Source organism: Astatotilapia calliptera, chromosome 10, assembly GCF_964374335.1.
Source record: "Astatotilapia calliptera chromosome 10, fAstCal68.1, whole genome shotgun sequence".
Lineage (NCBI taxonomy): Eukaryota > Metazoa > Chordata > Actinopteri > Cichliformes > Cichlidae > Astatotilapia > Astatotilapia calliptera.
In genome coordinates, this window is record NC_137431.1 from 11,718,005 (window position 1) to 11,731,014 (window position 13,010).

General features: G+C 39.2%; 1 protein-coding gene across 2 annotated transcripts in view; it reads left to right on the forward strand.

The window, feature by feature from the left end:
- Positions 1-13,010, forward strand: part of abr (ABR activator of RhoGEF and GTPase) — a 119,301-nt gene that overhangs the window by 3,569 nt on the left and 102,722 nt on the right. The window contains exon 1 of one of the 2 annotated variants that reach the window (XM_080307038.1): positions 4,871-4,898. The exons of the other annotated variant lie outside the window; for it this stretch is intronic. Within the exon in view, the coding sequence (XP_080163164.1) occupies positions 4,886-4,898 (13 nt within the window). The 5' untranslated portion in view covers positions 4,871-4,885. Of the gene's footprint in view, positions 1-4,870; positions 4,899-13,010 lie in introns of those variants that run through there. 2 annotated transcript variants of the gene reach the window in all.

Here is a 13,010-nt window from a genome sequence, read left to right on the forward strand (position 1 = left end):
AAACTGGAGTCACGTCTTTCTGTGGCGTTGTTTTAAGAAGTTTGGCAATACTGACGGAGATGGTTTGCTTATCATGAGTCAGGAGTGAATGAGTAACTTAAACATGAGAATAGATTGAGGAAGGCTTTTTTTTTTAATACACTGTGACACATCCCCAGTTCCCTAGTCTGTTCTGTTCTTTTAAATATGAAAGGATTATGGAACGCTTGACACTAATTGTAAGCTCACAGTTTCATTGTTATGGCTCTGCTCATTGATTTGGTGGTTACTGACTGGTTTGGCTGATGTGCAGGGATTTGGAAAAGTGGCAGTTTTTAAAGTTTGGGTCAGAAGCCAAAAATGGAGAAGTAACAAACAGGCATTGTGTTATGAGTACCGACGCTGTGGCACTACTCTTTGCTTCATTTGGAGTTGAAATTCATTTAAGCAAAAATGGAAAATTTTCTTTTAAGAGCCGTTTTGTGTCAAAGACACACGAATGTGTTGGACGTTGTTAAATGGGGTCTTATGCCTTAAGAGGCAGTTTGGTGTCTGAAATACAGGAATTGATGGTCTTGAGAAAAAGAGCAGAAAACAGCTGCTGAGCTTTTCACCATGACACGCTGTTTGCTCTTCCATTGCAACAGGTCAGGGGATGCATTTTCCCATAAACCTGTGGGTCAGTAAGGAAAACCACTTACTGTAAGCCTCTTAATCTATTCCATCTTTGCTATCCAACAGGATATTGATGTTTTGTTCTGACAACTGGGATAATCAGTGGAAAGACTTTAATTGTGGCTAAAACAATGGGGAGGGTGTGTGAACCTGTGGGAGGATGTAGAGGGGCTTAAGGTCATCTTTTATAATCTAAACAACAACAGTCATCTGCCCTTCTGGTCACTCAGCATTATGGGATGAAGTCCCCCCTTACTCCCACTTGCACATACGCACAAGCTGTTGGCGAATGCCAGGGGTGTTGCTCATATTGATGCCTTTGTGTAGTGTGCATTTCCTAGGAAGCGGTCATCCATCAGGTCATGTGAGTCTTTGTCCATCGCTATGGTTTTTCAGTATTCCTCCTGATTCACCTCTGATTCGCAGTTGGTCTGAAACCTGACAGGAATCCATTCTTATTGTGACAGTGTTTCAGTAAGCATTGTTGTTTAATTCATTTTAATTCACAAAATAGGTCTTTGAATTCAATATAGTTATTGCGGGTATTTGATTTTCTTTAGTCCAGTCTGCACATGCCAACATACAGTATACTCCTGCTAGAAGTGATGAACACAGTCCAGTTTTTAGCTCTCCCAGCTATTTAAAGCAGTGTAATTCAGAAATATCTTTACTGAGCGCAGGCATACCAAAGGAAAAAAGATTATTTTTAGCCTATAACCGCTTTGATCTCCATAGGAAAATATGTTTTTATATCTCGCAGGAAAGCTGAACGACCTGCTTGTTAATTGAGTTCATAATTCTCTAGTCGCATTGCCAGAAGAAGGAGCCCTCTGAGAGGACTATTTCCTGTTTCTGTTGTCTATTGCATGTATCTTTGTTAAGCATCTGGCAGCTCAGGAAAGAAAACATTAAGATGTGTAACTGTTTCTTTTTTCTTTTCTTTTTTTAAGATGTCAGGTATTTAAATGCGAAGCTCTTCAACTGTTAGACATAGATAATTATTTATAACAGTAGTTTAAAAAAAGCGAATAACAGTAACTCTAAAAACTGAGTGATAAGACATGACGTTATGGTGTTTCAGTCTTTTGAGTGAATGCCATATCAAAATGTACAATAAGAAAATGTTTTGCAGTTATGAAAGCGATGGGAAACTCTTGGCTTTTTGAAGTATTTGGACAGTATCGATAAAGAATAACAAATCACACACGACACTGACATACAATCATATTAATAGTTTAAATAGATGGGGGAAAAAATAGATCATCCTGACGTTAGCCAAACTTTCAAATCCATAATAATCAATATTATTGGATTTTAATATTATCAGAAGTTCCAGTTATTAGAACTTCCTCAGAGATGGTCAGGAGGTATTCTGCATCTCCAATACTCAAGACTCCATATGATAATGTCTGTGTAATTTGAGGAGAAAAAAGGCATAAAAGCATAAATTATTTATTTATTCATTGGATTATGGAGCCTGTGTGTATCTGTTCTCCAATTTCAATAACATGTCAGTTTATTGGCTCTCTAATTAGCAAGCGTTGCCAGAGATTTCATTAAGTTTTGACTTTGGTATATAAGTGGAGGATTTCCTTGCCCTTATGTTTCGGTGAAATATTGTATATTTGGAGCCAACGTATCAAAAATAATGCCACAAAAAGAAACGATGGTGTAAATGAGGCGGATGTTTTGTTTGGGGATTTCTTTGATATTTTGAAGGGTGTACTGTGACTGTGCCAAGTTTTTAAGTGCTCTTCATTAACCAGGACACACAGATAAAGGAAACAAACTCTTCAAATGAAGGGAAATAAACTTCAAGTAGGTTTCAGGTGGCTGCTTATGGCCAACCTGGGTAAGTTCAGTCTAAGGGCAAATTCAAAAATAACCCCAAAATTTTATCGCAACTCTTGCTGTCAAAGTGCATGAGGGTAAAGTCATTAACTGAGATTCCATAAAGCTGATTTGCATGACAGACAGAAGCAGTGAATTGCACTGAAGTGCTGTGGGGGCAATTGAAACAGCAAGCTCTGAGAAAGTCTAGCAACAACTTTTAAAGAAAGGAATTTTCCATGTAAGAAGTTCAGCAAGCTGATGTCAGAGACAAAACACTGGTTAGAAGTTATTCCTGTGAAGTGAAGCAATAACTGCTGTCCTTTCCCTCCTAGTGATGGTGTTCAAATATATCACAAGTACCTATAGCTGCTCTTTTTTTAACACCAATTTTGCAGAGATTCTCAGGGAAACATGGACAAAAAGAGGTGCAGATCTATTGTTGGGATGAAAACTTCTGGAAAAGACATACTCTGATAATTTTCTAGGTACTCTAAAATTCAAAATAGCATCTCCACTAACCTTACACTCTTTAGATTTGCTCATCAGAGCAAATGAACTTTAGTTTCTCCAAAAATCTGGCAGGTTTCTTATACTACTATTCTTTGACGGTTAACTGGCTGGTCACGTGTTCCATGATGTTGTGCTGTTGACATTTATGTGCTTTTTTTGTGCAGAGGAGTTTTTTTGTTTCCTGTTCTCATGCTGTCCTCCCAGGAGCCCAGCATGAGTAGAGGTCTCTTTTTTTCCTCTTGTACTTTCCCATTGTAGTGTATATTTCAGTGGGTTTTTTTTCTGTAACGCTACCGATCTCCGACCTGTATCCCCATGTGATGTCTGTGTTGTGTGTGTAAGGTCCGGGGGGGGGGGGGGGGGGGGGTGTCCTATTTCACTGCAGGGCAACCTGCACGTGGCGAATAAAGCCTTGATTGATTGGACTGCAGTTTCCCCACCAGGCAGGCTTGCCATGTCATGCTGCTAATGTGGCTTTTCATGTCTAACTGCACAAAAAAAAAAAAAAAAATAGGCACAATAAAGAAAATGCTTATTATTTTTAATAGAAATTTCACCTGTTTTATCACTAAGTAAGAAAAGAAGCCCGTGGAATAAGCATGTTTTGTCACTCTATTAGGAATTAATTGTTGAATACGGCACCCACATTTCTAGTTTTCCTTTGAGTTTCCTTTTTCTTATTCCAGATAAGCGGCACTTGTCCAGACCTGTCCCAAGTAGTATGTGCAGCATTGGAACAATGTGCTTGTCATGTTGTTTCCATTTTCAGTGGCGTAAATGGAAGCTTGTGCTCTTCTCTTAAAACTATGATCTCCAGTTCTCAGCCTCTGAAGCTTCAGCATATGCTGTGGGTGCTCACACCTACATGACAGTTTGACAGCTCGAGCTAGTGCACCGACTTACTGCAAAGTAAATATTTGACACTGTGATAGCCAGTCCTGAGAAAACAAAAGTAACCTTAAATCAGTGTAATCTCTCCCCACATGCTGCCCCGTCATACTAATTTCCTAGGCAACAGAGCTAAGATAGACACAGGTACAGTCAAACCTAAACCTAAATCAATTACGAGTATGAAAGCCTCCATAAACGTAACCATTGAACGCATAAGCATCGTTTTACTTTGCTGTAGTTGTGAATTAAAAGGTAAAACTGTGAACTAAAAGATCAAAAATGAGTCATAATTATTTTTGTTGGCAATTGATTATCTCAAATGACCAATTGAGGTCTCAAATTTACAATTTCTTACAATTCCTTTGTAAGGAATTGTTTAAAAAGACTATTCGGCTCATTTCATTTGCTGTATTTTCAATCTTGAATTCTATTAGACTAGTTTTACATGGTTCCCAGTCCAAAGTAATCTTTGTTTATTCTATACTGGGCGTTAATGGAGCCCATCATTTGTCTGCTGTCTTCTCCGCTCTCTTCTAATAGGTCGTCACTTGCAAACAATAGATTTAAACAGCAAGTGGGTGGAACTTCAGTGCTCACGGCCAGAGCCGTGTGTCTGAGATGACTATATTGGGAATATCTTCTTCTTTTGATGTCATGCAGATTCAGCAGTAGAAAAAATGCCTGGAATTGGGTGTTTTAGAGCAGTCTCAGCACGTGTCACATGTAGGGCTGCCACGATTTGTCGACTAGTCACGATTACGTCGACTATCAAAATCGTCGACGACTGATTTAATAGTCGACGCGTCGTTTGAAGCTTTGTAAGATCACAAAAGACGCAGGAATAAGTGGCAGGATTTAAGAGTGTAATAACGGACTGAAACAGAAGATGGCAGCATTGCATGTACAAGGATGTCAGCTACCGTTAAACCCCGAAGAAGAAGAAGAAGAAGCAGCTGTGTCCCAGAATTCATAGCGCGGCCCAGTGCAGTTTCCAACAATGGCGGCAGCTGGTTAGTTTTAATGTTACTCTTATTATTCTTTCTGGGTCACAAAATAAACGTTTAACATATTTTCAGGCGAGAATGTAGCTGTGTAAACCTCAAATATCTGCTCAGTTTATCAGGACACCACATATTTTCAAAAGCGCTCCGACGTTTTCGGAGACATCTGTTACCCACTAGCTCGTTAGCGAGCCGGGGGCTAGGCTCACTAGCGCCTTGAGAACACCGGACTCCCCGCAAATCGTTTTCAAACCCACCGCCATCTTTCGCTACTCAGGTTAAATATATATGAGTCACTTAGATAACTTAAAATGTTATTGTTTGGCTTTTTTTTTTAGTATTTTATTTGTTCCTGAGTAAATCAGTTTGTCTGAGATTAAAGTTATAGTTTTTACACAGCTGAATAAACGTCAAGCAGACAACTGATTATCAGAAGTGTGAGATGCTCCAGAATATACTCCAGTGTCCTGTTATATTTTAGATAGCAAGGAGTTTATTAAACTTCACCGAAACAATCCGCAAATTTCATTAAAATTGAATAAACTATCATCTTGTCTTTATTTTTAGTTAGCACAGACCTTAATCAGAATCAGAATCAGAATACTTTATTGATCCCTGGGGGAAATTATTTTTTGTTACAGTGCTCCATTTTAAACCAACATTAAGACAAGACAGACAATACGCTAACTAAGAATAAACACTTAAAGCTGTAAGCTAATGATAGTTATATAAGAGCAGATGCTGCTGGTGCAATAAGCTGTAGTTTTGCGTCCAATGGATGATGATCTGATTAGTCGACTAATCGCAAAAATAATCGGTGACTAGTCGACTATCAAAATAATCGTTTGTGGCAGCCCTAGTCACATGATTAGTAGCCAGCCTGCATTGGAACCTTATATATAAGGAATATAACAAGGAAAAACATATTAGGTCTCACCATCAATATCAGTGTTCAATGATCTACCCTTATGGGGTTTTTTTTTTTTTTTTAAATATATATATTTTTTTATATCCATCAAATCTGAAATCTCTTCACAGTAGAAGCACTCACTCAAATAATCCATGTCAAAGTCCTCAAAGCTAAAATCCTATTTATGGTTCAACTTGTTCCTGTGTTACCTTGGTGATGAATGCGTCGCGGGGAAGCAGGCAGGATGTATCTGTGATGGTGGAGGAGGTGTGGGTTTTGCAGCATCATTGCCTGCTTGTGAGATGGATGTGGGCCTGAAAATTTGTATTTGTTTGCGAAAGCCTTGACCTTAGCTCTACAGCAGAGATGTGAAATGCACAGTCAGGACGTGCAATGCAAATAAGAAAGCCGAATGCTGCTTGGCGCTCATTGTACATCTAGCACAGCGTGTGCACAAGTGCATGCGTGCAGGCAAAAGTCAAAGTGAAGTGCTGCTTTATAAAGATTGTTACAGAGGTAATAGTGCACACAGGTTTTAGGCACTGCTGAAGATGCTTTGGGTGATGCTGTTAATGTTTTACCGATCCATCAATTAAATGCATTAAATGGTAAAAAATGTTCTGTAGATGTCTCGGTTTGTCTCAGTGGCATCTATTTCTTACCAAACTGAAACTATAATCTTGACATCAAGACTCTGCTCGTGGCTACATTATATGCAATTTGTGGGGGCCATAGCATCTGTTGCAGAACTCTTCCTCTTCTGTGGGTGAAGAAGGTTTTATGTTATTTGAAGTTGCTGCCATGCTGCAAGTAAGACACCACTACGTTTGCACCGTCATGCGCAAAACCAAAATTTGTAACCTGCACGTGTAACGTCTTTCCCCTCTGTGCTAGTTAAACCTAACTCGGCCTCGGTGACTTGTGTTCTTTTCCTGTTGGTTTTTTTTTTCGACATAGCAGAATTTTTCTCAGTGCAATCCCACTTTCAAATGACGCACTTCAGCTGTTGTCACCTGACACAAAGCCCCGTGTGAACCAAAGCCCTGTGATGCAATGTCCTCCTGGTGAAAACCACTACCTATGAGAAGTGAAAGTAGTCTTTGAAACATCAAGATGATCTGGGGGTCATTACATTGTGCTTTAGTGTTCGGTGTATTATTTCAAATGGAGAGCATGTTAAATTTGTAATTAAAAAAAAAAAAGTTAGTAGCACCATTGTGTGCATTATTCTAATAATATGACTCCAGGATCCAATCTTTGCTTTTGTTTCCTAATTTTTCACTAGCTTACCGTTTTGAGTGCAGGTGTACGTTGCTCCCTGGACTTGTTTGTTCGTCTTAAACAAGAAAAGGTGTGGCCCTCTCAGGGGTTTGTTACAGGGACACAGCTATGTGAGAAAGATTTCCTCGTTAAGAAGAGAAGGAAGAGGCTAACCTTTCTAAAGTTTATGTAATCTAGGAAAAAAACAAAACCCTGTGCTCTCAAGTCAGTAATAAGTGGTTTCTTTCCATGTCCTGTGGGACAGGGCTGAGCTGAATTACTCCTTACTTTCACCCTCATTTAACCCATTTCTAAGCAAACACAGAGACAAACAACGACGCTATCCCTCTCACCGAGTTTCATTTCACATTATTGCGCTCAGCAGGATTTTAACACAGGGGGATGCATGGACAGGAAGTGCAGGCTCATTTCTAGACATGAATTTCTCTCAGTTGAAATCAAGATGAGCACCTGCACGATCTAGGAGAGCCTAAGAGTTGTGGTTTTCCTGTCAGTTAACTGATTCATATAGCTGAAAGGAGAGAACCATTTGTGTGTACTTGAATGTAGTATGAAAGCAGCTTAGAATAATTTGATATTTAAAATGTCATTTCCTTGTTATTCTTTCCAACTAGTGTCCAAAAGCTAATTTTTTTTTTAATTTACTGCCACCTATGGTAAATAAGAAGAGAAAATCCTGCTAATTCAAGAGTTTTTCCAAGGAAATTGCCCAGTTGTGTTTAAAATGACTTTATATTGCAGTTTTTCATCGGTAAAGAAACGACAGGTTACATTTAAACTAGATTCAAGCTTTCCAGTGTCAGTTTTTCTCCATAACTTAACTTTGTAGGGTTCGAGTAAGAGCACCAGATATGTGTTAATCGTTCTCTCTAATCTCTTTCATTTAAACAGAATTTGTGTCATCTGAAAGGGGGGTGGGGGTGGGCTTAAACCAAACAAACCGTTGATGCATTTCTATCTCTCATCAGTCTTACCGTAATATAGGTGCGATTTGCATGCTGACATAGAAACAGCGCCACTCTTTTATTAACAATAATAAACCAAAAAAACCCAACTTGCTCTAAATCTAAAATCAGAGACACTCAGAGGCAGGTCACTTATGATTGGCTGACAGATATGGCTGCCATGGAGACCCCAGTGTGGTGTGTGTGAATGTGGTAAGACACCAGGGTGCATATGGACCCACAGAGCCCTGCATGCTTCTAAAACGCTGTCAGCCTGGTACTTAATGTTCACTTCTCTGAATCCTGGTGCAAGTTATGTAATCTGTTGAGACTGCTGCTTTCAGTTCCTACACGTAAATAATAAGTAAAAAAACGAAAAAAAAAAAACCCAAGACATTATGTAGTGTGAATTGTAGTTTGATAGAACGAAGTGACCCAAAAACCAAAGAAGAATTGCTGTGAAATGTGTTTCACTTTCCATTTGCTCTGAATGAAAGCTAAACTTTGCAGATCCGTTTATAGAAGCCTGGTTTTTATTTCACGATGCCAAAAATTTCCCCTGAGTGGGATCAATACATGAGGTTTTATTTTATAATCAGACCTTTTAGAGATTTTTGACTTGATGATGTTAAAGATTTTGAGGTAGTTTAAAGGGCTAAAATATTGGGGACGTGAACTAGTAAGAAGCTTGTTGTTGCTCAGCTGTGGTGTAACGCTACTATATGTGCTTATAATAATGTAATGACCCGAACTTTGCTATGAAGAAAAATCCATATTACCCTAATTCCGTTTTTAATTTTTTTAATCAGCACGAGCACCACTGCTTGTAAAAACGTGACGTTTAGCATAAAATGGAAAATGCATTATGAAATATAAGTGCTTAAAGATTAAGGCAAGAATACCGATGTAAGTGAGTTATAATTTATATTGTGTTTATTGATTAAACTTTATTAACAGGTGCAGAACACAACATCCTTCAAACTACAGTCAGTTGTGATGCTCTATTATGTTAGACTGAACACCAGTTTGGCTGTTTTTTACAGTTGTACATATTTAACTGAATTTATCAGTTAGTTTATTAGAGATTTCACACAGACTGTCAGATTTTATCACTCTTTCAGTCTTGACATAATTTGTGCACCAGCCGTGTGGCATCAGGGTATTTTTACGTGTGAACTCATTCGCAGTGAGCGGGCTGTATTGTGAAGTTGTCAAGTTTTAATCCAGCAGAAGCAGGAAATTGAGGGACTCTACCTTGTAAATGATACCCCTTTTCACAATCCTATGTTGCACACAGAAGCTAAATGCAGAAGACGTCTGCAGACTTGGACTTTGGCTAAAAGGGAGAACAAAACTTGAGAAAACAATGTTCCTTTTTTCAGCATGCAACATCTCATAACCACATGTTTAGAAAGCTTAGTTTCTGGTAAATGGACTAGCGACATATGTGGTCTGCCCTCTTTTATTTTATAGCAGGGCATTACCACAGTTTAGTGAGCATGTTATGAGAATATAATTTTCAGTAACCACTTCCAAATTTCAGATATGTAGGTTGACAATAATAGAGCTGTGAAAACACTGTTACATTCAACCTGCTGGTGTGCGAAGTCCTCGTGTTGATGGTGTTACTGTGTCAGATGGGATCCTTGTTTAAACCTGAAAATATATGCGTGTTTTCATAGACTTCAATAATAAGGAGGTTTTTAGCCTTCTCACCTGCCAGGACATGTTCTCATGACCCAAACTTGCATCTCCCATCCCCCAACCCCAATCGGTTGTTTCCTCCTGTGACCTCAAGGCATTTGTTTGTTTTCAGCTGCACACCAAAAATGAATAGAAACATTGGCATTCACTGAAGTGCAACAGCGTTAATACACCTTTACCCAGATTCTCAGTTTGTAGTTTCTTAAGGACATCATTTTCCACAGTCATCACTTTCGCTTCCTCTTCTTGCCGAGCGGAGATGGAAACAGATGGACAATTAGCAGGTGAAACGCTTTGCATTTTGAAACCACTTGATCTAAACGTTCACAGCATTTGCCAGGAATGCAAAGTCCGTGGTAGAGATACGTGAGGGGGTGCGGAGGGAATTACTCTTAAGTCACAGGAGTGGCTTCTGTTGGGTATAAAGTGTCGCTGTGAAACCCGTGATACCCAGAACCTGCGGGTCAGTGGTTAAAGGAGTCGATGTAGCATTATACCTGGAGGAGGATCACTCCTCCTGCTTTATTCAGGCTGTTGGTTCAGTCTTGAAGAATCAGACGCTGTCTGTTGGGGCTCTGTCATAATTACTCTTTTAGCCGCAAGGTCTTGGCAAAGGAACTGAGAGCACGTCACTGAGAGCGCTGTTTGCTCCAAGGATTTCATTTAAGGCCATGCTAATTGTGTAACTTTCCTTGACTGTGTTCTTTTTCCTTTTTGTAAGTTATTTTATTCGTTACTCCACATTTGCCATGATTTTTCTATATTGACGAGACTTTAACCTGGTGTCCTGTTGGTGCTGTTGAGTTTTCATGCTGTGTTCTCATGCGTAACGATCACTTGTTGGCGCATTTTTTCTCACACAACACGCCCTATTATACTGGGATTTCCTGCATACAAAATTTTTGTATGCAAACAAAAACACGCCCCCCCAAAAAGGAAGTAGGGATTGATTTATTCAAGCGTAAAATTAAGTAAGTTAACATGTACCAAAGTTATTATACTTAACTGAAACTACACATTCAAACTTGTGAAAAAACAATAAATTAAGTAAATTAGATCAAGTAGTTAAATTTAGGGCTGCCCTTTGTCTCCGGTTCTGTTCATAATTTTTATGGACAGGATTTCTAGGTGCAGCCAAGTGGCGGAGGGCTTTCACTTCGCTTGGTGATCCCCCGGATAAGCTGGAGGAGGTGGCTGGGGAGACGGAAGTCTGGGCTTCTCTGCTTAGGCTGCTGCCCCCGCGACCCGGCCCCAGATAAAGCGGATGAAGATGGATGGATGGATAGTTACCTTTAAAGTAGACTTTAAAAACCAATAAAAACTCAAAAAAACTAATGAAACCTATAATCTGTATTTATTAGACTCTTTCCTTTTGTGTGGACAGTTTGTGCTTTTGTGCATAGTAACCCTCAATAAGGCCCATTTTGAAAGTAGCTTTGCATGAATTGCTCTTGGAAATGATCAATATCTTTTGCTGGCTGTTTGTACATTCTCTCAGTTCATCTACTGTCTGAAATAAGCTCTTCACTTCACCCAACCTTTAAGCCTGCAATCTTTTGATTGGCTGCCCCTCATAAAAGCGAAATATAATATGGGTGGGGCTGCTGTGCTTACAGCATCACAGTTTACTGCGTGAAGCTGTGTGCCCGGCATGGCAGAGCACAGTCTTTGGCTCAGAAGTTTTACTTGCACACATGTTGACCTCGCTGTTTAAAACTTGTCCACGTTTGCAATCCTCCACCATATGAAACGCAAAACAAGAGCGTAATGAGTCCTCATTAATCCTAAAAACCTCAATGCCAGTGTGTATTCAGCTAATAATAATTTGTTTGTTTCATTTTTCAGTTGAAGCAGAAAGGTACAAAAATGTGTGTCAGGGCTTGTTCTCTGGCCATGCATTTATCAATAAACAAAACAAACTTGTCAGGATGAATGGAGAGAGATCTGCCACTGTTCTACAAAGCATCTTTCACTCTCTCTTTGGTTTCTTCTCGTGTGTGTGTGTGTGTGGGGGTGTACTCTATCCTGATGATACTGTTAACCTGACTCCGGGGGAGTGCAAACTAGATAACAAAGCTTTCAGAAGCTCAACCATCAAGCACACTCAGCTCTGCTGCACAGTATCAGTAGCTGTATTTATGCAGCTTTATGGAGCAGCAGACACCTAACATTTTGAATTTTTCCTTGATTTTTGAATCTCTCTTTGACAGAATGCAGTAGGTTGTTGTGAACCACTGATAACACCTCATAGCTTCCAAAAATGCTGGTTCACTTTTTAGTACCTGCCCTGGTTCTACAAAAAGTGCCCTGGAATGTAAAAACCTGAATATCTGGGTATGCTGCATGAGACCTAATGCTAGATGGATTTCCCACCAGTGGGAGGTGGTCCATTGGATGTGGACTAGATGGCTACAGCACCCTCGTGTGGGCATCTTTAACAGCAGCAGTGTTTCTTTTATAAGGTTGTGATCTTAATGGTTTTGCTTTGTTTAATGATTCAAGTGAAAGTAATGCTGAATCTGCAGAGCTCATCAAGGCAATGTCTGCAGGTTATAATATGCTGAGATGTATCAAATTTTTAAGACTGCCTTTAGTGTTTGAAAGAAACATAAATGAAGGAGGGTCTACATAAAGCCTATGAATGCATACATAATGGTAGACCAATGCAAGAGGTCACTTTTGGTCAGATAATGCAAAACAAATCATAAAATTGATTAACTTGTTTTACATCAAGTTTTAAAAATTGTCCAATATGCAGTTTTATGTAACAATAAAATCAAATGTGTTTTAGAAATTGTATTTATAGTATTTATTTATGTATTTATGTCTGTGAGCTAGTGGCGAAAGACAGTATCCATTATCAGTATTACTGCATCCACTGTTAAAATCAGCTATCGTGTGAAAATAATGTCATGTTTCTCACATCTCATTGGTTGACCAGGTTTACTTTTCAGAACATAAGCAAGCAACACACAGTCTAGAATCACAGTACTTTTACTTTCCGTTCATTTATTCATTCATTCTCCTTCATTGGAAATGGTAAATCTCTGCTTTGTAGCTGAAAACAGTTATAAAAATCATCCCAACATCCCTTCTGAAGCTTAATCCTGGTGTACTACTAGGAGCCAGTCATATTTCTGACAGGTCCTGTGGCACTGCAGCAGTGCTCCTGTAATTCTGTCATATATCCAGGTATGATACAAAACAATACACTAATCCTTAGATTGGTATTCAGCTGATATTCTTTTTACTGTTGCAGAAACTTGTAGGTCCCAGCTTTTT